This window comes from Mandrillus leucophaeus, unplaced genomic scaffold, assembly GCF_000951045.1.
Source record: "Mandrillus leucophaeus isolate KB7577 unplaced genomic scaffold, Mleu.le_1.0 Scaffold798, whole genome shotgun sequence".
Taxonomy (NCBI): domain Eukaryota; kingdom Metazoa; phylum Chordata; class Mammalia; order Primates; family Cercopithecidae; genus Mandrillus; species Mandrillus leucophaeus.
Window position 1 is genome coordinate 1,107,742 of NW_012108674.1, and position 26,938 is coordinate 1,134,679.

At 35.6% G+C, this 26,938-nt stretch overlaps 1 protein-coding gene across 3 annotated transcripts in view; it reads right to left on the reverse strand.

Annotated features, from left to right (window-relative positions):
• The window catches only part of MYEF2 (myelin expression factor 2), a 38,994-nt gene extending 23,931 nt beyond the window's left edge, over positions 1-15,063 (reverse strand). For all 3 annotated transcript variants that reach the window (XM_011967283.1, XM_011967282.1, XM_011967281.1), the window contains exons 1-5: positions 14,622-15,063; positions 5,104-5,312; positions 3,820-3,872; positions 2,600-2,607; positions 2,412-2,505 (exon numbers count right to left, since the gene is read on the reverse strand). In XM_011967283.1, the coding sequence (XP_011822673.1) occupies positions 2,412-2,505; positions 2,600-2,607; positions 3,820-3,872; positions 5,104-5,312; positions 14,622-14,782 (525 nt within the window). In that variant the 5' untranslated portion in view covers positions 14,783-15,063. The remainder of the gene's footprint in view (positions 1-2,411; positions 2,506-2,599; positions 2,608-3,819; positions 3,873-5,103; positions 5,313-14,621) is intronic.
• Positions 15,064-26,938: the final 11,875 nt, after the last annotated feature.

Below are 26,938 nucleotides of genomic sequence, written 5' to 3' on the forward strand. Positions count from 1 at the left end.
GAAGACCTAGCTAAGATCATTGATGAGATGGCTACATTAAACAATCGATTTTCAGTGTAGATGAAACAGTCTTCTATAGAAAGAAGATGCTATCTAGGACTTTCAGAGTTAGAAGGGAGAAGTCAGTGTTTGGCTTCAAAGCTTCAAAGGGCACACTGACTCTTCTATTAGGGGCTAACGCAACTGATAACCTTAAGTTGACTTGAAGTCAATGCTCATTTACCATTCTGAAAATCCTAGGGCCCTTAATAATTAGGCTAAATCTACTCTGTCTGTGCTCTATAAATGAAATAACAAAGCCTGGATGACAGCACATCTGTTTATAGAATAGTTGGCTGAATATTTTAAGCCCACTGTTGAGACCTCTTGCTCAAAAAAAAAAAAATCCTTTCAAAATATTACTGCTCATTGACAATGTACTTGTCACCCAAGAGTGCAAAAGAAGATATACAAGAAGACTAATATTGTTTGCAGGCCTATTAACACAATATCCATTCTGTAACCCATGAATCAAGAAATAATTTTAACTTTCAAGTCTCATTATTTAAGAAATGTAATTCATAAGGCTACTGCTGTCATAGACAGTGATTCCTCTGATAGATCTGGGCAAAGTAAACTAAAAACCTTCTGAAAAGAATGCACCATTCTAGATGTTATTAAGAATATCTGTGATTCATAAGGCCAAAATATCAATACTAACAGGAGTTTAGAATAAATGGATTCTAATCCCAATGGATGACTTTAGGGCTTCAAGACTTAAATGGTGAACATAACTGAAAGAGCAAGAAAACTAGAACTAGAAGTGGATCCTGCAGATGTGACTAAATTGCTGCAACCTCATGATAAAACCTAAACAAATTAGGAGTTGCTTCTCGTATGAGCAAAGAAAGTCATTTCTTGAGATGGAATCTACACCTGGTGAATATACTATGAACACTGTTGAAATGGCAACAAAGGATTTAGAATATTACATAAATTTAGTTGATAAAGCAGCAGCAGGTTTGAGAGGATTGACTTCAATTTTGAAGGAAGTTCTACCATGGGTAAAATGTTATCAAACAGCATAACATGCTTCAGAGAAATCTTTTATGAAAGGAAGAGTCAATTGATACAGCAAACTTCACTGTTCTTATTTTAAGAAATCATGACAGCCACCCCAAACTTTAGCAACCACCACCCTGATCAGTCAGCAGCCATTAGCACTGAGGCAACACTCTCCACCAGCAAAAAGATTACAATGAAAGCTCAAATGATCACTAGCATTTTCAGCAATAAAGCATTTTTTAATTAAGGCATGTATATTGTGCTTTTAGACATAATGCTATTGCTTTAAATAGAATATAGTATAGTATAAACGTAACTTTTATGGGTACTGCAAAACCAAAACATATATGTGACACACTTTACTGTTTTATTTGCTTTACTGCAGTAGTCTGGAACCAAACCTGCAATAGCTCCAAGGTATGTCTCTATTATCAGTAGTACTACTACAATCACTTCAGTTTAGAGAATTAAGTAGCATGTCCAGACACCCACTAGAAAGTGATAAAGCCAGGAACCAAATCATTACTGTACAATTAAATAGTATACAATTAAATGTTGACAGTACTGCTCTACAACCAATGATTAGCATCAGTATTAGTACAAAATCTTCAGGGTCCCAAAGTTACACTATTTATCTCTTTTAACAGATTTTAGCAAGTATATGTATGTAACAGGTCTGTAATCAAACTACTAAGATTAACAATACAAAATAAAGGAACCCATGAAGATGAGGGATATTCAAGCCAATCATTCTCAAGGTTAAACTGTAAATGTTTTGTTTGTATCTTCTAGTCATTTTTTGTCTACCTATTTACACTGCTACAATTTTGTACAAAGAAAAGACATGCCCATTTTAGGGGATTCCAACTTCTAGTTATAAATTTCACTAATAGAGTTATAATTTTTTCTTAAATTTTAATCTAGTAGTTTCCAAGTAACTCTGATAAAAAGTGAATATCAATTTTATTCAAATCCGTAACATATTTGCATCAAGTGACCTTTAATTATCAATTACAAGGATGTTATATTTCTCAAATTAAATAACAAAATCTAAAAATTGAAAATGTCTGTACCAAATAAACTCAGCACCTAAAGTTTATTCCCTTTGAATTTCTAGGTCCTCAAATTTATAAAAATTATGTGCTTTTATTTTTAACAACTTGGAACAAATCAAGTATATAGGATAACTGCTTAAAAGCAAATATAAAATCATGTACAAGTAAAACTATCATCAATATATAATGCTTTAATAAACACCTATGCTTTAAAAAAAGTTGTAGTCAGGCAAACATATTACCAAATTGAAAATCCAAGGAAAGTATGTCTTTATAGTCAAATGTTTAAATTCTAAATATAAGAAATCTTACCTCTTTAATATTTAGGGGTCTTCCACTAAGATCATATTTGTTCATAGTTTCTAGGGCTTTCTTTACAAATTCTTCATCTTTGAATTCAACCACACTTAACAGGGAAAAAATTTATAGGAAATGTTTACGTGCTAATTTTTTTCCAAAGTTTAATTTAATTTAAGATACTCGAAGAAAAAATTTCTTACCCACAACCCTATATCCAGGTAGATTTGTCAAAATATGCAAAAGAAAAAAAGTTTTAGATCAGTACATGAATAATCAGTTCTAACATTTCAATCATTAAGGCAATTAATAATATGGTAGAATCACTTCACCTTTTATATCTCCAGAACACAATAGGCGAGGGACCACAAATTTTCTCTAAGTTTTTAATGTATCTATTAAAAATAGTAGAATCTAATATGTAACAACCTTGGAGCACAGTTTTTACTTTTAGGTGACTTTTCATTAAGTTAAAACTAATGTCACTGCACAAATTAAATCAACAGTAATTCAACGAAATAACTAAAGGCTCCAATATACCTATCCTTCTATAGTTACAAATATTTTCAAAAGATGTATTATCTATGACATATTTTTCAATTCTATTAAAATCAAAATAGTGAATATTAATTTTATTTTTAACAAGTTCTCTATTAGATTAAAACTGGCTGCACATTTAACAGCACCCAGTCGGAAGTATGTAAAAATCACCTATAAACTAGTAATAAATTGATTTGGAGAGTTATTTTAAAAAATAATTCCCTGTGATTGCCATTCAAAGTCCCATTTGAATGTAATGACAAAGTTTTTATTCATCATGCACCCAGCTGGTTTTACTAACATAATTAAACATTGCTAAGAGTTTTCCATTGTATTCTTCAGTATATTGCATTCTTGTTGCTAAAAATCAAAATATACTATCAACCAATTCCTTCTATGTCAATGTAATCGTAAATGTCATTCATACCAATTGGTCAGAGCACTGCCTCTTATGTAGTCCTGCAGGCTACCAAATTGAGCTTTTCAGTAAAATTTCAAAAATACATTCTGAACTAACACCTTTAAGCTATAGTCCCCTCAAAAAACTCAGGAATATTATCAATTCAGTGACTTTTAAAGTATCCTTGAAGACATCAAAATACAACAAAAAAATCCTATGCTAAAATCTTATTGGCTAAGAAGAAGTATTACCTTAGAGCATTGGAAAAGTGAATGCCCTTTTTGAGTGTTTACAAAACCCATCCCTTCCAGGCAGCGAGGTTTGTATAAGTGTCAGACTTGCTGGTATAGAGCCTCAAATCTTGTATAATAAAGTAAAACAAAATGAAACTTAAGTTTCCAAAAACTGGTACAAGTATTATACAAAAAGTAAACTGCTGAGGAACTTTTAAACCTCAAGCAGATTATTGCCCACAGCACTTACCCTTGATTTTCCTTCCGCATCCTTAAAGAGCTCCACGTATGTAACCTCACCAACTACATAAGACATACAAAAGGAAGATACCAAGAAACAATACATTTAAACACCAGTATCTTGCTTTACTGCACACCTGTGCACAACTCTACAGAGAAGCACCTATTATTCACCAACAATCAAAACCAGACCAACATACCTCCTATCAATGGCTATGTAAATTTAACTAATTTTCAGAAATGTACATCATCCACATTCTCTAAAAAAAAAGCTAACAACCATATTAACCTAATTCATACTACAGATCATATTTTGGCCAGCATGATATAGTTGGTGAACAAATGCACATATACATACAAATGGTCCCTTAACCTATCATATTAAAAAACATCAACATTAGCACTTTTCAAATAACTTTGGTCAGCCTACACACAACAGCTGTTTTAAGGTGACTTTCTACCTGAATGTCTTCAATCATGTTTGCCATCAGTAAACTAAATTTACAAATCATGCTTCACAGCAAGCCACACACTTTCTAAATAAAGTCAATGAATAAAACCAATCAAATAGTTGTCACCTTACAACAGACACACCAATGCAATTTTTTAAAAAAAATTTAATAGAAGAGATCAGCCTCAAAGCCAAGTACATAGTTTGCAGGACTGTTGAAACTCAATTTTTCAAGAGATAACAAAACTAACTTTTACAAGATCAAGTATTGAAATTATTTTTCCCCAAAACCAACCATGTATATAAGATGAAGGTTTTCAGATTATTCTGAAAACAAAACTGCAACAGCAGTAATGCAATTTTAATTTAGAACTGCAAAGACAGCATCATGGCAGTCATGACAATGCAAACAAAATAAATTCCACAGCCAGATTCCAGACTCCACCAAGATAATAACAAAACAGCTTTTGGAAAAAAAATAAATAATCAGACCTTATTATTCATTCTTTAACACGCTAAATGTATTACTTAACTGATGCAATAGCCCTTTTAAAATCTATAAAAACTTCAACTAGACAAAGCAATCACTTTAACAAAATTCTTGGTGGCATGCATATGCTGGCTCGCTACTATCCCACTAAAATGGCAAAAAGAAAAATATCCATACTACCTTGTAATGAAATTGTGTCAAGTGAAAGAAGAGGAAAAGATTAATTCACATGTCAAGAAATAAAAATCAATTTTTTGAGTCTGCGTGGCTCAGAGGAATAAAAATGTTTGTGTAGTTCCCTCCCCTGTCTATATGAAGATTATCCAACAGTGGGTTATTTCAGAGATAGTTACCTTTCTCTCTCATTAGATCTTTAATAGCTTGCCATTTCATGTCATATGGGATGTTGCTAATGAAAACTCTGTTACGATTTGGACCCTTCTTTTCTCCAGTGCTCGAATTCTTGTCTTTTGAATACGGATGAAATCTATTGGCCTTCTTACTTCCTGTAGATTTTTCCTTTAAGTCAGATTTCTCTTCTTTCGCTGACTCATCATTCTCCCTTTGAATTAAAAAAAAAAAAAAATCAAACAAACAAAAACCCTCAGTTGTGCTTAAAAGAATGGAAGTCTATATTAAATAAATATTTCATATTTATCACTTCACAAAACTCTCCACTAAGCTAGACCTCAGCAAAGTAGCTGGAGAATCAGCCTGAGAGCTTTGAAATTATCCAGTGCTATTTCAAAGCAAGAGTTTGGCTTCTCATTTAACAGTCCTCATTCTTTTTTCCACATTAAATAGCTGTAAGCATCCAAACAATCACTCAGGTTTTCCCACCACACTACTTAATTAATAAATGCTATTAGACTGGAACAGAGGGAAGAGCAGATAATTTTACTTCTAAGGTATCTAAAACTGCCATCTTTGATGGAGAATTAACTTTCTGGGCATCATTAAAAACTTTTTTAAAAAATTAATTTACACAATGATACTCTGAAAAAAGTTCATCTCTTAAAGGTTAATAGTTTCTTCTCAGAACTTTCTCCTCCCTTAATTAGAAGCATAATTAAAATACAAAGTTATGTCTATAATTCCACATCTATATATGTATATACTCACATTAAGACTCTCAAACTTTCTTCTATTCCCAATTTTCATCAACATAGAAAGCTTATAAAGTATCCTAATATTTTATGTTACATTTTAACCTATAAACTAGAATACGGTACTTCATCAAATTACGCAGTTTCATTAATATTACCTACAATGGGTAATGTAGGACAGGAGCTGTACCTAAAAGCAACATAAGCCAAAATTTTATAAACCTGATTTTTTTTTTTTTCTTGAGACAGAGTTTCGCTCTGTCGCCCAGGGGTGGAGAGCAGTGGCGCGATCTTGGCTCACTGCAGCCTCTGCCTCCCAAGTTCAAGCAATTCTCTGCCTCAGCCTCCTGAGCAGCTGGGATTATAGGTGCCCACCACCACACCCAGCTAATTTTTTGTATTTTTAGTAGACACAGAGTTTCACCATCTTGGCCAGGCTGATCTTGATCTCGTGACCTCATGATCCACCGGCTTCGCCTCCCAAAGTGCTGGGATTACAGGCGTGAGCCACTGCGCCCAGCCAAACCTGATTTTTAATGAGGCCTTAACTAGAAAAAAAAGTAATTTATAACACTGTAATCACAGTGCAACTCTATGATGTCATATGCCAACCATCCAAAAGATTCAGGCATACACTTAAACCCTATAGATAAAAATTTGGATTTATATTTTAAAATGCAATTTACTTTTAAAAACAAGTCTTTTTTACAGAACAAACAATAGGGTTTTTTTGTTGTTGTTTTTTGTTGTTGTTTTTTGAGACAGAGTCTCATTCTGTCACCCCGGCTGGAGTACAGTGGCAAGATCTCGGCTCACTGCAATCTCCGCCTCCTGGGTTCAAGGAATTCTCCTTCCTCAGCCTCCCAAGTAACTGGAATTACAGGTGTCTGCAAGCACACCCAGGTAATTTTTACATTTTTAGTAGAGACGGGGTTTCAACATGTTGGAAAGGCTGGTCTCAAACTTCTGACCTCAGGTGATCCGCCCACCTCAGTCTCCCAAAGTGATGAGATTACAGGTGTGAGCCACTGTGCCTGGCCAATAGATTTCTTATTTAAATAACTAAGTCAATAATCTAGTCAATTTAAAACTATTTTAATAACAAAACTTCAATTTTAAAGCATTTTTTCACAAACATTACTAATAATATCACTGCGGATAACACCTAGGAATCTAAATTTTTTTAAAGCTTTCTGGATTATTCTGACAACAAATCGTTTCATAAGCCAGGCTCTAAAGTATCTTCCAAGCCCAGCAATTCTGGTGATCCATACATTGCAATGCTCCTCACATACCTCTAACCGCAGTCATTTGTTACATAATATACGGAGCTTCTTAAACACTACTCTTCTTTGTAGGTAACACAGCCATAAATATAGTATGCAAACCCTATAAGAACAAAAACTATCTGCTTTGGTATCACCAGCACCTCGCACAGTGACTGCATATAACACTGTGCTATAATTTTTGAATGAATTAACAGTCAATTAAGAATCCATACTCATCTGAGCACAGATGTTGCCAGAAAAACTGCCAGAATAAAGACAGACATTTGGACCAAACTTGCTTTGCCATTTTTTTTTTAAGACCTTGAAAGGGACATCTTCACTATCAAACATATTCTTTCATCAGAAATGGCATGGCCTAGGGGGGAGTCTTCTCAACTGCCTAAATCTAGAAAGTACCTACCTGTCTGAACAGAGTGACACTTTTGAAAATGGCAGCAAGCAGCCAAAAGGCACAAAGGCCTTTTCTCTGGTTTCTGGGTACCACAGATAGAAGAACAAACCTTTCTTTTCAATTCCCCAAAGGGCCTGTTTACTTAACAGGCTTAGATGAATTCAATGAATGTTTGTAAAGTAACTGAGACTCTATTCAGTAAACAGATATCTATATAGTCTCTAGATTAATACCCCTTCCCCTGCCTATTTTCTTCCTGGATTAAACCAATTGTGAAAATTACACAAAGTTCTGAAGTACTTACAATGTTCTATTCTTGACTTGGGTGGGGTTACATAGATTAAATATTTGCTTACAACAATCTGAAAATTCCATTAAAAGCAGTAACATTATACATAATATCTTCTTTTAAAAATTTACTCAAAGATGATCAAAGAAAGTAATTTCTTCATTTTCCCAAATAAGAAGCATCTTAAAAATACTGCTAAACTGCTCGTCTACGATGTATGAACTAAAATTTACCTTAAGTTTCTTCCCAGTGTATAACAAAAAAAGAAAAAAAAAAATCTATAAAAGGCATAACAGTTTAGAGGCTACAGGAATGATCTATTAAGAAACTGAGCCATAATTATATAATTTCTGAACTATTTCCAAGTCATAAATACTTTGGAAGAGAAAGTAAAAATATATGTGAAAACTATTAAGGAAATGATGCTACGTAATTCCAAAATATTGGTACTACATCCAGAATTCCATGTACTAAATTCCCAAACTGTTCATTTAGACAACCACTCCCACAATGTACTTAAAATAAAAACTCTAAAATAGCCATAAAAATGTTATCTATTCTTAAAATTGAACTATGCGTATCTAAATTATAACATAAATTTCTGGAAAAAAATCAACCTCCAACATCAAAAGAAGAAACATAGTTTTAATGTACGATTTTAAAAGTATACTGGTATAGTATCAGATCCAGTACTAATCCCAGTTCCACAGGAAAACTACCAGAGGGCGGTTCAGAGCAATAAATGCCTACACTAAGAAAAACGACCAACCTCCAGGCCAGGTGTGGTGGCTCACACCTATAATCCCACCACTTTGGGAGGCCAAGGCAGGTGGATCACTTAAGGTCAGGAGTTCGAGATGAGCCTGGCCAACATGGTGAAACTCCATCTCTACTAAAAACACAAACATTAGCCAGGGATAGTGATGCATGCCTACAATCCCAGCTGCTCAGGACGCTGAGGCAGGAGAATCACCTGAACCCAGGAGGCAGAGGCTGCAGTGAGCCGAGGTTGCACCATTGCACTTCAGCCTTTGAGACAGAGCAAGACTCCATCTCAAAAAAAAAAAAAGAATAAAGATCTCCAACAACCTAACTTCACACCTCAAGGAACTAGAAAAAAGAACTAAGTCCAAAGTTAGTAGAAAGAAGAAAATAACGAAAATCAGGGCAAAAATAAATGAAATATACTAGAAAAACAACAGAAAAGGTCAATAAAACTAAAAGTTGGTTTTTGAAAGATAAGCAAAACTGACAAAGATTAAGCTAGATTAAGGAGGGGGAAACAATCAGAAATCAAAGAGGGAAAATAGAAAAATACATAAAGAAATCAAAGAGGAGACTTTATAACAGATACCACAGAAATACAGAGAATTATAAGAAACTACTATTAACAATTATATACCAACAAATTGGATAACTTAAAAGAAATTAATAAATTCCTGGAAATATACAACTCACCAAGGCTGAATCACGAAAAATTAGAAAATCTGAACTGTCCAATAACAAGGGAGATAGGAGTCAGTAATCAAAAATCTCCCAGGAAAGAAAAGCCCAGGACCTGACAGCTTCACTGGTAAATTCTATCAAACATTTAAGAACTAATACCAATCCCTCTCAAACTCTTCCAAAAAACCAAATATAAGGAAACTCTTTCAAATCATTTTATAAGGCCAGATTACCCTGATAACAAAGCCAGACAAGGATCCTACAAGAAAAGAAAATTACGGGCAATATCCCTGATGAACACAGATGTAAACATTCTCAACAAAATACTAGCAAACTAAATTCAACAGCACATTAAAAGGATTATACACCATAATCAAATAGTACCTATCCCAGGGATGCAAGGATGACATACATAAATCAGTAAATGTTATACACCATATTAACAGAATGAAGGATTTTTTAAAAATCAAAGATCATCTCAATAGATCCAGGAAAAGCATTTGACAAAACTCAATATCCTTTCAAGATAAACACTCTCAACAAATTTAGTATAGAAGGAATGTTCCTCAACACAATAAAGATCATATATGACAACCCCATAGCTAACGTCATACTCAACAGTGAAAATTTGAAGGTTTTACTTCTAAGAGCAGGAAAAAGAGAAGATGCCTATGCTCACCACTTCTATTCAACATTGTACTGAAGGTCACAGCCAGAGCAATAGGCAAATAAAAGACATAAAAGACAACCAAATTGGAGAGAAAGAAGTAAAATCATCTCTGTTTGTAGAAGATGTGATCTTACATAGAAAATTATTCAGAGAAAAATTTAAAGACACCACCAAAAAAACTATTAGAACAAATTCAGTAAAGTTATAGGATACAAAGTCAACATTCAAAAATCCATTGCATATATACATACTACTAATAATAAACTATCCAAAAAATTAATTAAGAACACAATCTCATTTAAAATAGCACCAGAAAGAATAAAATACCTAGAAATAAATTTAACCAAGAAAGCTAAAGAGCTATACACTGAAAAACTATCAATGATAAAATTGAAAATAATACAAATGAAAGATACTCCATGTTCATAGATGAGAGGAATTAATATTGTCAAAATGTCCTTCCTACCCAAAATGACCTATAAATTCAATGTGATCTCTATCAAAATTCTAACAGCATTTTTCACAGAAACAGATATATTCCTGAAATCCGTATGAACCATAAAAGATCTCAAATGGCTAAAGCAATCTTGAACAAGAAGAAAAAGATAAAAACATCACACTACCTGATTCAAGTTATATTACAAATCTACAGTAATCAAAACAATATGGTACTGGCACAAAAACAAGACACAGAGACCAATGGAACATAACAGAACACTCAAAAATGCATCCCCAAGGATATGGTAAACTAATCTTTGACAAAGGCACCAAAAATATACAATGGTGAAAGGACAGTCTCTTCAAAAAATGGTATTGGGAGAACTAGACATTCACATACAAAACGAAATGAAAATGGATTAAAAATTTAAACATAACACCTAAAACCCTGTAACTCCCAGAAGAAAACACAAGAGAAAAGCTCCATGACCTTGGTCTTGGCAATGATTTTTTTTTTTTTTTTTTTTGATATGACACCAAAAGCACAGACAACACAAACAAAAGTAACAATTGGGACTACATCAAAGTAAAAAGTTATTGCACAGCAAAGGAAACAATCAACGAAATAAAAAGGCAACCTAAGAAACGAGAGGAAACATTTGCAAACCATATATCCAATAAGGGATTAATATCGAAAATGTATAAGGAACTCATACAACTCAATAGCAACCCAATTAAAAAATGAGAAATGGATCCGAATAGATATTTTTCCAAAGACGACACACCAATGGCCAAAAGATACATGAAAAAGTGCTCAATATCACTAATCATCAGAGAAATACAACTCAAAACCACAATGCAATATCACTTCATCCCTGTTAGAATGACTTATCAAAAAGTCAAAAGATAGCAAGTGTTGCTGAGGATGTATAGAAAGAACGCTTAGATACTGCTGGTGGGAATGCATATTGGTACAGCCATTATGGAAAACATCATCAAGGGTCCCCAAAAAATTAAAAACAGAACTACCAAATGATTCATCAATGCTATTTCTGGGTATACATCCAAGGAAAATGAAATCACTATCTCAAAGAGATATCTGCACTCCCATGTTCACTGCATCATCCACAATACCCAAGATATGGAAATGACTTACGTGTCCAATGACAGATAAACGGTTAAAGGAAACATGATATATATTATATTTTGTGTTTACACAACACATCCACACTGGAATATTATTATTTAGCCTTACAAAAAGAACAAAATCTTGCCATTTGCAACAACAGAGATAAACCTAGAGGACATTATGCTATGTGAAAAAGACCCAGAAAGACAAATACTGCATGATCTCACTTACACACAGACTCTAAAAAAAGTCAAACTCAGAAGCAGCGTGTAGAAGGGTGTTTACCAGAGGTGGAGGGCAGCAGGGGATGGGGAAATGTTCTAAGGGCACAAACTTTCAGTTATAAGATGCGTAAGTTCTGTAGATCTAAGGCACAGTATAGTGACTATATTTAACATATTTACTGTATACTTGAAATTTGCTTAAAGAGTAGATCTTAAGTATTTTCAACACCAAAAAATATGGTAATTATGTGAGGTAACAGATATGTTAATTAGCTTGATTGTGGTACTCATTTCACAATTTATTTGTACAACAAAACATCACATTGTACACTTCAAAATATATAATTTTTGTCAATTTACCTCAGTAAAGCTTGGGAGAACAGTTCTAGTCTTTACTCCTAATAAAAATCACTCAACTAAAGAACACATTACTTTGCTCCAATGCTTAAAATTTTATAGTACCCTAATATAACTCTCAATCTCTACCTACTCCAAAGTTACACTTAATTACACCTGAATAATAAAGTTATAATAATACTGCTCTTTTCCCACCTATTCACTTTTAAGAAAAGGGGAGCCAGTATACCATTTGGCATTAAATAAAGAAGACTATAGTTGGAAAACGGATCTTTTCTAAAGGTGTGAACATGTAAACTAAATTCCCTGTATATGAGTTTCATAAGCATAAAAGTTCACTTCTGCATTTCTTCCACAAATATTTACTAGGCCTTAAGAATACAAAGAAGACTAAGACATAGTGGTCTCCCACACTCAAAAACTATGGATTAACCTCAGCAAATATTATTTCAATCCTGATGACAAGCAGTACTCTGTTCGATTCCAACCAATATATAATTTCGGGCAATATCATGATAATTTTTATAATCAACAATGAATTATTTTTATTAAAAGCATATGGTAATCAACTCAATGATTATATTCCAACTCAATGATTATATATTCCAACTATAGTCTTCTTTATTTAATGCCAAGGTTTATGTATTGGGGTTGTCATCCACTCCTACTAGTTCACGAAGTCAAATAAAAAGGTCTAGGTCGCTACTCAGTTTGAATGACTCATGCTGGATCATCACCTATGTTCTTACGGAGTAGACAGTAAGTGAAATCCCTGAGAGTAAAACTGAACTCGATTCAACTTCTGGGAAAAAGAGAAAGGGATAGAGGTGAATTATAAGCAATATGAAAATAATCTATATTTACTAGTAATATTTCTTCACTTCTTCACCTTATATTTTTCTCTTCCTAAGTGAGAAAAGGATTCTTTCTCCACCTTTCTCCTCTCTCTTTTTCCTGTCTTGCTAAATCATGATGAGACTTTAGAAGGGATTAGAGAATCTGATGGAGGTTTAGATACCAAACTTCGCTATATCAACACTAATCATACCCAAGTATAGGAGGGCTTCTCTCTGTAATTCAAGGCTGCACTTTTTGTTCAGGAGAAAAGGTGGCATGTATACTCGTGTTTAGATATGAATAGCACATATTTTTCAGTTTATCATTCCGCTGGTTTTAATTTCTATTTTTAATGCCAAATTCTCGAAAGCCCACATTTTGGCAAGCATGGTAGAAAGCGCTTCATTCACTTTCTAGTTCCTCAGTTACTGAGGTGCACCACTCTTCATCCAGTAACAAACTCCACTAAGTTCCAATCTCTTACACCTGCACCTCTATTCTCCTAGAAGATGCTGCCGCTCCTATTCAAACTCATTTGAGAGCAAGAGTGTCAAAGAGCTGGGGAGAGCTACCCTCATCTTATCTGCCACCAACTTTTACACAGACTGGTCCAGGTCTTACCATACCATTTCAAACATTCTTATACAAAGGTCAGACAGACCTTTCCCTTGCCTATTTTACTGTGAGCATATGTCTATTGCCTTCTGCTCTGAGGCATAACAGAGAAGGAAAAGGATGTTTTCACTAAATTATTAACATACTTTCAACTTCAGGTTTAAGGAGGTAGGCATATGAAAGTAAGCATTTAACTTCATATCCTCCCACAAGACAAGAACAAAGGGGAGCATAACATTTCCCTAGAACCAGAAATTATTATGGATTGGGGTCAACTAAATTATTTATAGGCACTGGTGACAGCTGCGACCTTAAAAGTTTTCCTTCATTTAGGGAAAAAAAAAAAATCTTAACCATTTATTATACCAAACTTAAGATAATCATACACTGAGTTAAAATATATATATATACTCTCCACAGCTGACGCACACTACCCAGTGGGAAGGGAAGCCACGCACATCGCACATTTCCCTTTTGAAAGTACGTCTAGCCAATTCAAGAGTAACACAATACATACAGTCTAACAGCACATTATTAAACTTCCTCTCGGTATAAATCAGTTTAAAAATGAACACACACTTTAGAAAACAACAAAACACTAAACTTGTGAAGCTCAGAAAGAAGCCAGAGATATTCCTTTTAAATACGTTCTTGGTGGTTAGGAGGAAATGTCCGATGATGTCATCCCTAGATACTCCCTAGTGATGAACACTAACTACTGGTCCTTAAAGGGGGACCATTTTCCTGCAAACCGTGGCGGTCGCTGAGCTTTGCTCAAAGGTTCTTTAACCAAAGTCAGGGAAGAGGGGAGTCCGCTGTCTCGGGCTAGAAATCAGGGAGGAGCTCTGGTCCCCGGGCCCCCAGCCTCGGCTCCCGGGACCGCAGGCGGCCAGGCCTGGGGCGGGCGGGGAAGGGCCTGGGAGCGGCCCAGCTGCACCTGCTCCTCAGGCAGCCGATGGCCCGGGGGCGGGCCGGGGCCTGGGGGCGGTTATCCCCCATCAAGACCCAGCCTGGTCTCTGGCCCCCCGGCCGACTCCCCGCCCCCCACCTCGCCGCGGTTCCCGGAGGAAAAGACAATACATTTTAACGCCATTGGAGCTGCTGCTGTGCTGCGGCTGCTGCTTCTCCGCCTCCGGGGGGTGCGGCTCTCGCCGCTGCTCGCCCGGCGGCTCCGCGGGCTGCAGGTGCGGGCTGTCGCCACCAGTGGCCCCGGGCACCTCGGCCTTGTTGGCGTCCGCCATCCTGCCGCCGCTGCCTCCGCCTCGGCCGCCTGAGCTGAGGGGCTCCGAGCGCGACAATGGCGGCTGCCGGGGAAGCGGTAACGGATCCCGATTTGAAAAGGCCCCGAGCGCTCAGTAACCCGGATCTCGCGAGAACCGGTCGAGCCTGGGCGACTGGGAGATGGTGTGTGCCGGGTGCGGGGGGTGGGAGTGCGGGGGGGAGGGGAGCCATGGGAGCGGGGGTCAGGGCCGCTGTTGCTGCAGTCAACCCTACACCTGCCTGGGAGGGCTGCACCAGTCCTGAAAGCCCCCGGTGGTGGTGCCATGTCTGCCCACCAGCCCGCCTGTCGCTTGGCACCAGTGGAGTCTTCACTTGCGAAGCGGGATTAGACACCAAAGCCCTAACACCCAGACTGTTCAATTCATTCCAGGTAGGGACAGTTAAAGAACACACCACTATGCATCTTTACAGACTTCTTGCAAGTCCTCAGACTCCCTTTAGAAATCCATTGAATGAAGCAAATATAAGTCTCTTGCCATTTCAATGCCTAGGCACCCTTCGGACATTCCATAAAGAGTTATTGATGACTGATTGCGATTCACCAAAATGAATGACTTTGAATTTCTTTGAGAAGTATTTGTTCTTAGGGGTGAGGATTTCCCAGGAACTCAGCTATCAGCTTAGTAAGAGAAGACTGCAGTTTTTCTCTGGACATCAATTAATGTGGGGAATCTATAATTATAAAATATCGTCTACTAGATGGGCTAATAACGGATATTTGAGGTTTTGATTGTTTATTGTATACTGATGGAAATTCTATGTGAAATAGTTCTACACTCTCAAATTTAATTGCCATATGGAGTTTTAAAATATAGTCGTAGATTTTTCCCCCTAAGTATGAAAAGGAAACCCGTTAAATTTAATCAATTCCTAACTCTTGAGAACTATAATATTTCACATTGACATAGCCTTTTTCAGCTGAAAAGTTTAAAAGCCTTCCCAAATGGTTTTTTTTCCCCATAAAGAAGCAAACATGTACAGTTTACTTACTTTGCAGAATATCATACACACATCGGTGGTAAAGTTATAGTTAGAAAGTAATACTCAAATAACATAATTTCATCTTCGGCTTTTCAATGTGTAGTTTCCTACCCTCTACCGAAAAATACCAAGTTCAGCTACTTCATCTCTCACACATACACACACACACACACACACACACAATCAGAACATTTTAATGATGAGAATGCTATTGTAGTTGCTGTATAAATTGTCATTCAACTCTGAGACATAAGATTTATAATCGCAGAAAGGGCATTCAATTGTGATAGACAAAATATGGGTTAAAACCCCAGCTCTGCCTCTTTTTGCCCATAACTCCCTGGGCAAGTCACCTCATTTCTCAGTCTCTCTACAATAAATAAGGATAGCAATACCGACCTTATAGGATTGAGGTGAGGATTAAGAGAAAGCACTTTATGTAGGAAAAAGTGCTATATGAACATAATGTAATATCACAATTCTCTATCTCCCTAAGCTTAGCAGGGTTTTAGTCAAAGACAAGCCAAGTGATTTTTCCCACAGCACTAAATTATAAGTACTTTCAAAATAGTCATCATTCTGTTATTCTTTTGCTATAGTTGAACTTGGTGATGAAAATTGAACCCCACCATCACTAGTACTATATATTCTTGCAAAAATCCTTTAGTCAACTCAATGCAAAGTTTTTTTAAGAGGCCTTTATGCTTCAAACAGAGTAGTAGGTACATGAGGAATACAAAAATGAGTACAGCCCTGTTGGGAGAGGACTAATATAAAAAGTACTATTTGAGTGCTATAATACAAATAAAAGCAAAGTATCATTAAAACGTTATTTACAAAAACAGGAGACTGGCCCACATGCCTTAGTTTGCCAATGAAAATATTCCATTAAAATATTTATCTTGATTACTGAGTTTTAAATTTTGTACCCAAGACAAACGCCTCACCCGCTGTAGCTTAGCCCTAGTCCTGATAAAGAGCAGAGGTTAATTCCTACTGAGGGAATTGTAATTGGTGAGGGCCTTATAAAAGAGCTGGATCTTAAAAGACAAGGAATTAAGGCAACTTCTGAAGGGAGGAGAATGATTAATCTTTACCATTCCATCTGACTGCTCGATAGATTGATCTTTCCTTCCTTTCTTGCTGTTAATTGCAAAAGATAAAGAAAAAAACTATTAATATTCTGTTGCTGAATCCCATTTCTGTATTTTCCTGTCTTCCTCTCTACTATTTTGTTTTCTTTTTTTGTTTTGTTTTGTTTTTTTTGAGACGGAGTCTCGCTCTGTCGCCCAGGCTGGAGTGTAGTGGCGCTGTCTCGGCTCACTGCAAGCTCCGCCTCCCTAGTTCACGCCATTCTCCTGCCTCACCCTCCCGAGTAGCTGGGACTACAGGCACCTGCCATCATGCCCGACTAATTTTTTGTATTTTTAGTAGAGATGAGGTTTCACCGTGTTAGCAAGGATGGTCTTGATATCCTGAACTTGTGATTTGCCTGCCTCGACCTCCCAAAGTGCTGGGATTACAGGAGTGAGCCACAGCGCCTGGCCTTGGTTTTATTTTTTATTTATTTATTTATCTATTTTTTAGTGCATGTAGGTACCTTGAAAAATTCTTAAGTAATGCTCAAATTCTTATTTTCACATGATTCACATTGCAAAAGCATTATCCTGTGCAATTGCACAAAATATATTACTAGTACTTCAAATAATCACTTAGTTTTCTTTCTTACAAATTAGAATGCATGTTTATGTGTGTGTACGTGGTGGGGGTAGGGGAAAGCTATTACACATATCTAGACATTTAATCCTAGAAATCACAAAATATTTTCAATTAATGCCTTAATATATGTATCACTTAGGAATTGTGTTCATCTGCTAGTAACAATAACTAAAAATAATAGTGTCTTAAGCACGATATACATTTTTACTCTCTTAAGTAAAATAAATGCAGAAGGAGCATCCCAGAGGATATATAGTAGCTTCACAGTCATCATGGAGTCAGGTTCCTGCTACCTTAATCTTTCACCATCCTAGTGTAAGGCTTCCATTCTTAAGGTTGCCCTATGACCCAAGATGGCTGCTGGAGATCAAGGAAACTTGTCTGCATTGTAGGTCAGAAGGAGTCTGGAAAAGAAGGGCCTATCCAGAAGTCTCACACAACACTTCCACTTATAGGCGAGAACTTAGTCACATGACACACTCAGCTGTGGAGAAGGTTGGCAAGTAATTTGGGGGCTGGGCTTACTGCCCAGGGTTCTGTTACCAATGAAGAAGAGAATGGAGTGGCAACTAGGGTGTCATCATTCTTCTTTTTTTAAAATTTATTTTGTCTTTAAGAATTAAAAGGCAAAGACCAACAATATGAAGTAAAACAAAAAGTATAGTATAATTTTTAAGTCAATTTGCTTCACTATATAAATTAAATTGCTGGATTTGAAGGCGTGAAGTTTCTAAACTTTACAAAGTGAAAAGTTATTTCTTTAAAGCTTAAAAAGAAATTCATAACTTTTAAAAATACTGTGGGTTATATCTGAAATCTACATATGTATTTCCCTTTTTATAAAAAGTTCATCCTGTGATGAAAATGTGGACATTGGTTACTATCGAATACAAAGTAAAGTTTAATCTTATTCTGACAATTAACTACTTACCATTCTCTTTCTCTTTTCCTCCTCCTTTCTCTCTCTCTCCCTCCCTATCTCTCTGTCACGCCCCATACACCCTCATTACACCACAGCTCTGCTTACTTTAGGAGTCCATTTTTTTTTTAGCATTTAGCATTCCAAAAATACATCCTATAGAAAGGTCTCTACCAGCTAGCTAAGTGAAGTTTAGAATTAAGACAAATATCTGAATAATCCAGGCAGAAACTCCACTTTTACCTCAATTATTCAAATAATTCAGATAATATCAAGGGTTTTGGTAGACTTCCTTAGATAATTGTTTTATTTTTCACTTTACAATCCTAGGGTAATTGTCTAATGACAGAATTACTTTTGATTTTTGTAAGCAATATTGGGGCATATTTTTTCTTTGAAGACTAAAGACCTACGTAATTCCCAGATCTTTGAGTCTCAATTTTTAACCATTTTCTAATTTCTTAACTTAAATCACCCTGAGTTTTCCTCAATCTCACTCCAGTAACTCTATCAAAAGATAGATCAGAAGAGCAAATTCTCAGGAGCTCTGCCCTACATTCCTTCCTATAGGCATAGCCACTCCCTCCTGTTTAATGATGCCATGAATTGAGCTTACTCTATCCAAAGCCATGGATATTATATGGTAATGTTTTTAAATATCCTCAGTTTAGTATCTTAATTCAATTTTTTTTAAGATGGAGTCTCGGTCTGTTGCCCAGGCTGGAGTGCAGTGGCACGATCTCAGCTCACTGCAACCTCCGCCTCCCGGGTTCAAGTGATTCTCCTCCCTCAGCCTCCTGAGTAGCTGGGATGACAGGTGCACACCACAGCACCCGGCTAGTTTTTATATTTTTAGTAGAGACAGGGTTTCACCATGTTGGCCAGGCTGGTCTTGAACTCCTGACTTCAGGTGATCCACCCACCTTGGCCTCCCAAAGTTCTGGGATTACAGTCATAAGCCACCACATGCAGCCCTAACTCGGTATTAATGAAATGATTGTTTCATATCAGAAATTGTCTTCAATTTAAATAATTGCCCTTTTTAGGCACATCATTCTTAATTTTCAATTACAACATTTGGAAGAGAAAATCAAATTCTTAGAGTGATGAATTATAAGGTTCAGTCCACATGCTGTCTTGCATATTTGAAGATAATCCTGTAAATGATGATGACAGAGATAACTGACATAATCCATCTTCCTCTTCTTATTTGGTGATAGAAAATTTTTATTTATGGTAGCTGTGAATAGTACTGAAAGCCCACATTTCCTAGCCTCACTTGCAGCTACATGCACCCATGTGACTATGTTCTGGCCAATAAGATATAAACAGAAATGTTGTAAGGACCATACAGAAGTTTCCTTAGAAGAAACTGACTTAACCGGAAGAATGGCCCTTTTGTCCTCTATTGCCTCTTCCTGCTGCTAACTTGAAACAGAGCAATGATGTCTGTAAACAACAACAACCCTCTTAGACCACTGCTTAGCTAACTGCTAAGAACGGTGGAACAGATATGTGAAATTCAGATCTCTGATGACCATTAAGCCACAATAACAACCCTGACATTCCTACCCCTAGACTCATTTTCAAGAGGAAGAAATACATTTCTATCCTGATCAATTGCTGCTATTTGGTCGCTTTCTATTAAACACAGCTGAACACAATCCTGATGACTGTTTTTAATTTAAATGACTTATTGCCTTCAATAGTTTTTCTACATGTGGTTACAAAAACACTACTTTAAAAATGTTTTTCTGAAGACATCATTTATATTGGCTTTTGTTTTCTCTTTTGCTTTATGCTGTAGAGCACTGAAAGCTGTTTTTAATATGATTTTCATTCTCCCTTTTTAATTTTACTAGTAGAACCACGATTTTGTTTAGGGTAGCAGTATGCCCACCTGAAATACCGGGAGTGACGATAGGCACAGTTCTATCGAATTAGTTATAAGGAGTAGTGCACCAGGGATTTTCAGAGGGTTTTTACTTTCCTAATAAGCTCTTTGCCTACCTGCCTTCTTGTGAGGCTAAAGGGTGAAGTATCCATCTTGAAACCAAGAGTCAACATGTATGAATACAAATGCCACGAGCTAAGGAAGACAGGTGAGAAAGACAGGAAACTAAAACATTGATGGCCTCATAAAGTCACTGGACAAGCCCTGGACTACCCACATCCAAACTTCTTTGTGTTCAGGGTGAAAAATTACCTCCATTGCCTTTAGGCATTGCCACTGCTTTTCTGTCTGTGGTCCTCCATTTAATGAAACTAAACAGAATCCAAAAATTGTTTTTGGATTACAGCCCTTTTCCTCAAGGGTCACACCATTCCTGATGGCTGCTTATGAGCCTAGTTTGTTGAAAGCTATGATTTTTCAGTAGTATACTATTGTGATATTTTTTCATGGTGTATTGCAAAATGGTAGATTGAAGTGATTTCATGTCATATTTCAATTCACAAACTGTTTAAACATGCAGAATATATATATGTGTGTATATGCAAAATGCAGTATGTATATAAACAAGATATATTTCCCTGATTTTCATTTCTAGCTATTTTTATCAGTCAGGAAAAGAAAGCTTCTCATTCAGTCAAGCTCTATAGATGTTTTCTCTAGGAAAGGATTTAATGCACAAAGTCTTAGAGGCTTATATAGCAATTAGTAAGGCTGAGAGGGCAAAGGTCCAGGAGCTATTACTGCAGTTTGAAATATTAGGAAGAGCATGAGTCACAAGGAACCATGGCCAATGATCCCTCTGACCTGTAACAACAAGATAAGTCTCAAGACTTCCTTGTGTCCAGAATCTGCTGACTTAACATCCCATCTGCCATTTGCTATACCCACAAAGTTACCTGCAGCCACTACTGAAGTTGATGGCTTCTCTTTCCCTTCCTCCTTGCAAATTTTGTAACAGTGCCTCTCCTTGGTAGAATTTAGGTTGGAATACTATTAGCAACAGAATTTAAGAAATGTCTCATAGGAGAGAAAACTTAGAAGGGCAAAAACGATGCTGAGTGTCAATAGGTAATATTTGGCACAGTTTCTAAACCATTTGGCATGCTTTCTGAGGTACTCACGTATAAAGGAGGCAGTTATTCTATGTGTGCAGTCGTGCTGTAAAAAATAAAATCAGATCAAATGTTTTAAAATGTGTAAATTAAACATAGGAAACAACAACTTACAAACTGAGAGATCTCAAACCGAAAATGGTAAGTGGAAGCTCAGAGGCATGGCATTATAGGCTGGCTTATAAAGCAAAAATGAAGCTTTAACTTTTACGGTGATTTGTCATTACCGTGGAGATTTTCAGACAACAGATTGGTTTAAAAATCATCATCTTATACCATTTCTGGAAAACAACTTAAGTTTTACTTAGAATTGTCAGAGGTATTTACAAGAAATAACCTAAGTTACTCTTCCATGGCCTAACTGGTTTTGTCTGCTCAGAGGATTCTCAAACCTGGTCTCCATTTTGTTTTGTTTTAAGAATCCATTCATTCATTGTGTGTGTTAGATTTAAAAATGCCTGAACTTCTAAATAAGATAATGTAAACATACTTGTGACTTATCTTATTCTCTTGACTCCATTAACAAATCTCAATTGTGAGTTCCTTGCAATATCATTCAGGCTACTAAAGAGACTGCATGGTAATACTGTCAGTCTAGATGCTCTGACAGTCCCAATGTCACACAGCAAATGTAGGCTTGCATAAGTGTCCATGTGCATCAAACCAGATTTCTGCATCAGAACTCTGAATATTTCTGGAAACTAGTATCAACAACATTTCTGAAAAATCAAACCTTATTCTTCCCAAGTGCCTTTGCTTTGAGCACTGTCTAAAGTCCTGGGGACAGTCACATAAGAACTACTGTAGAACTACTGTAGACTAAAACATTATTACAATTCATCAGTCCTCAGAACATTAGGCTTATATTTTCTCCTCAAAAATCTTCATATTTGTAAGTACTGTTTTAGATAATAGTCACTAACTTCAATTTATTTTATATTGACTTTTAGGTAGTATTGAAAAAGAAGGCCACTCCTTAGTTCTTTCTGATTGTCTCCTATAGTTACCTAAAGTGTCTTCGCATCTCACCAGATAAACATTCCTTCAGTTTAGCTTTGCTTAAAATGAGAGGTGTGGCTTTTATTTGGCTAGCCTAGTTTTAGAAATCTGATACCAAGTATGCAAGTGTTTATTCTTTAACAATACACAGAACCCTGAAAAAGGAAAATAACTCACATTCTATAAAATCATACATTAAAAATAACTGACAACTTAAGAAAATTGAAAGATAAGCCACAGACTGGAGTAAAATCTTTGCAAAACACATATCTAATAAAGAACTTATATCCAAAATACATAAAGAACTCTTAAAACTCAACAATAAGAGCACAAGCAACCCAATTAAAGAGTGGAAAAATCTGAACAGACACGTAACAAAGAAGATATGCAAGTGGAAAATAAGCATATGAAATTATCATTAACATCAGATGTCCTGGGAGTTCAAAATTGGGACGATAATGAGAAACCACTGTATATTATTGGAATGGCTAAAATCCAAAACACTGACAACACTAGATGCTGAAGAGGATATGGAGCAACAGGAACTCTTATTCATTACTGGTGGAAATACAAAATGGTGCAGCCACTTTGGAAGACAGTATGGCAATTTCTTACACAGCTAAATATAGTCTTACCATAGAATCCAACAATCATGCTCTTAGTTATTTGCTAAAACGAATCGAAAACTTATGTCCACACAAAAACCTGCACACAAATGTTTATAGTATCTTTATTCATAATTGCCAAAAATTGGAAGTAACCAAGATATCTTTCAACAAGTGTATAGATAAATAAACTGTGGTATATCCATACAATGAAATATTATTGAACAATAAAAAATAAATGAGCTATCAAGCCATGAAGGAAGCTTACATGCATGTTGTTAAATGAAAGAACATGCATTCTTCATTTAAAAGTCATGAAGGAAGCTTACATGCATGTTGTTAAATGAAAGAAGCCAGTTTGAAAGGGCAACAGAGTCTATATGACTCTATACATACATTCTGGAAAAGAGAAAACTACAAGACAGTTTTCAGATCAATGGATTCCAGGGGTTTATGAGGGGAAGAGGAAGGGATAAATAGAGGATATTTAGAAATGTGAAACTATTCTGCTTGAAAATATAATGGTGAATATATGACATTATAGACTCTTCAAAAATCATAGAACTGACCAACACAAAGAATGAACTCTAGTGTAAACTGTGGACTTAATTAATAATAATGTAACAAAATTGTTTTATCAATTGTTAACAAATGTATCACACTAATGTAAGATGTTAATAACAAATGAAACTGTGAGAAAAGGGGTGGGAGATATACGGGAACTTTCTGTACTTTCTGACTTTTCTGTAATCCTGAAACTGCTCTAAAAAAATTAAGTCTATTCAATAACAAAAGTAACTGGCAAGATTTAGGGAAAATTTTATGTTGGAGAAAAAAGTGTAAAACTTACATAACATCACAACCATAGCACTGCAAAAAACATTTACAAAGCTAAGAAAATGCTAGCACAATTAAAAATAAAAGTTACGATTTATATTTCAATGTATTTAGAACTTCACAAATTTGTTTGAGTTAAGAAAGAATGATGGGATAAATAAAACAAAGGTTGAGTTACAAAAACAAGGACAAATGCACAATGATCAGGAAGAATTGTGCAATAAGCATTTTCAAGACCGAGCATGTGGTCAAATTAAGCCAAGAGGAAAAAGGAGGAGTGAATGGGTGTTGTATATAGGACTACTTTCCTCCACAGCTTACTACCTTCAGCTGTGTTAGTGGACTTAGAGTGCAACTGCTTTTACTTCGTGATCAAAACATTAATGTACTAGTGCAAATCATGTATAAAACAATTGATTTCCACATTCCATTGACATTCCTATTTGCCAATTATTTTTAACTGAGTCCTATTACAGAAGCATACATTATGATAGAAAAGAAAACTGCTCTTGTTTCTCTATCTTTAGCAGAACAAAATAACTTAAGCTAATCTCTATACATTATACCGTAGTTATGGCTCACACATTCGTGGAGATTGTACCCAAGGTACCCTCTCATACTCATTAGATTCAACAGTAAATATAGTAGAGGGCTTAAAGTACACTTTAAATGAAACAATTGAAGGCTTATGGGCAGTAAAACTAAAAGCAATTAAATGAAACTTCATTTAAATAGATCACTCTGAACTGAAACATTTAGTACATTTTTCTTTGCAGAAAAGTTTACCAGAAAACATAGCATCTCATTTTCAATGGGACTCATCAACCAGACCAGCATTAGATCATTAACTACACTAAAGTGTCATCATGCTCAGTTCATTTAGGAGTCCACATACTTAGATCATTTCTTCACTGTTGACAAAATCCCACACAGTCATTTTCTAATCAAATCTAATTATCCTATTACTGTACTCTCTAATCCTATTTCAGCACATTCAGCCTTGGCTTACTTTTGAGATATCAGATGGTAAAAATGACCTAAAGAAAGATTTCCAAGAGGGAAAAAAATAGAAAGCTAATGGGGTAGCTTTAAAATATGTAGGAGTTGGCCGGGCGCAGTGGCTCACGCCTGTGATCCCAGCATTTTGGGAGGCCAAGGTGGGCAGATCACGAGGTCAGGAGTTCAAGACCAGCCTGACCAACATGCCAAAACCCTGAAATACCAAAAAAAAAAAAAAAAAAAATTAACCAGGAGCAGTGGCATGTGCTTGTAATCCCAGTTACTTAGGAGGCTGAGGCAGGAGAATCACTTGAATCCAGGAGGCAGAGTTTGCAGTGAGCAGAGATCAAGCCACTGCACTCCAGCCCGGGCGACAGAGGGAGACTCCATCTCAAAAAAAAAAAACAAAAAAACAAAAAAAAAAAAGTAGGAGTTTAAGCCATTCAATACTTAGTTGTAAAACAGGGAATGAGATCATGTTCCATTCATTTACAGCAGATTTTTCGGTAGGCTCTTTGGATTACCTTGGGATTATAAAAATGAACTTCCAGAGATCCATGAATACCTGAGCTGTGAGCAAAACATCTGTATATATGTATTTTTAGGAAGAGGGCATATATTTCTTAGTGAAATTTCAAAATCATTCTTATTCCTCCCCTCAAAACAATGATTAAAACTGTGTATGTAGACAAAAAAGACATGGGTAGATAAAAATAGCATTCAAATACACAGGAATTCATTTTTTGAAAAATAAAGAGTTGACTTTTGAATATAGCTAATTACTTAACATCATCTAAAGCCAAAAAAGCATTGGATTATCTTAAAAAATGGTTATACCAAAACTAATTTATATTTGTATTTAATACATGTTTTAAAATTTCACATTTGAAAGATATGCTATCCAATGTTTGAATCAATAGCAATATTCAAATTAAAAAGCACAGCCACATTAAAATATTTTAGTTAAGGAATAGTAATCAAACCTCAGCCAAACAAAAAGTAGATTTTCCTGAAAAGTTGAAAGTAACATGTTGGCCTAATCAGTTAAAGAGGTAAAGGTGATCTCACTTTGCAACAGTTGACAGCAAGAAGTCAACTAGAGCCAGGATGGCAAAAATTTATGCAAGCTAAATTTTCCTCTGAAAAGAATCCTGAGCTCAGTTATTAGAGGAAATTCTTGTTTTCAGTTGCTTTGTGACAATCTTATTCTAGAATATATTCATTAGAGTGGGGCTATCATGCTTTCTAAATTCCTATGGTTACCATGTCTTCTAACAAGGTGGACAATTAACACTTCCAATCTCTGAGATAACAAAAAGTCTTAGTCATATAAGGGACACTATTTAGAGTATAAAAATAGCAACAGGGTAACAAAGTGGTTTGAAATTAAGCTGATCTATGATTATATAAACTGAAAAATTTCTTCTGTCATCTTGACATTTTAATATTTCCTCATTATAGTTTAGATTTTTATCTTCATAGCTAATTAGATGACACATTTTTCTGTATGTTAGTATCCTATTTAAAATAAGTTTATAAAACAACCATATATACTCACCCAATAATCAAAAAGTAGAGAAATTTACTTTATTTATTTATTTGTTTACTCCACTTCTGATTTTATGAGGACATTTACATGAGGTCACACATTAAAACAGATAACTAAAAGAAAATAATATTATCATTACCTGAGAAATCAAAATTGCAGTAGTTAAGGTGATAAAAAAAAAAAAAAGAAGAGATATAAAAGCCTTAAGGTCTTACCTAGTTATTCATTTTCAGCTGTTAATTTGACTCTGACATCCCTGGTAACTAAAATAAATGCTAACTTTAATTAGTTATGTCATTTTCACTGTATGTAAGAACAGAACATACCACTTTACCCTGGGTTGATTTAAGTGAGGAGGAGATGTATGAAAGTTCAATTCATTAAACTGGCATTGAAAGAAATGCTTTTGGGGATATGTCTATGAAATCTAAATCCATTAGGC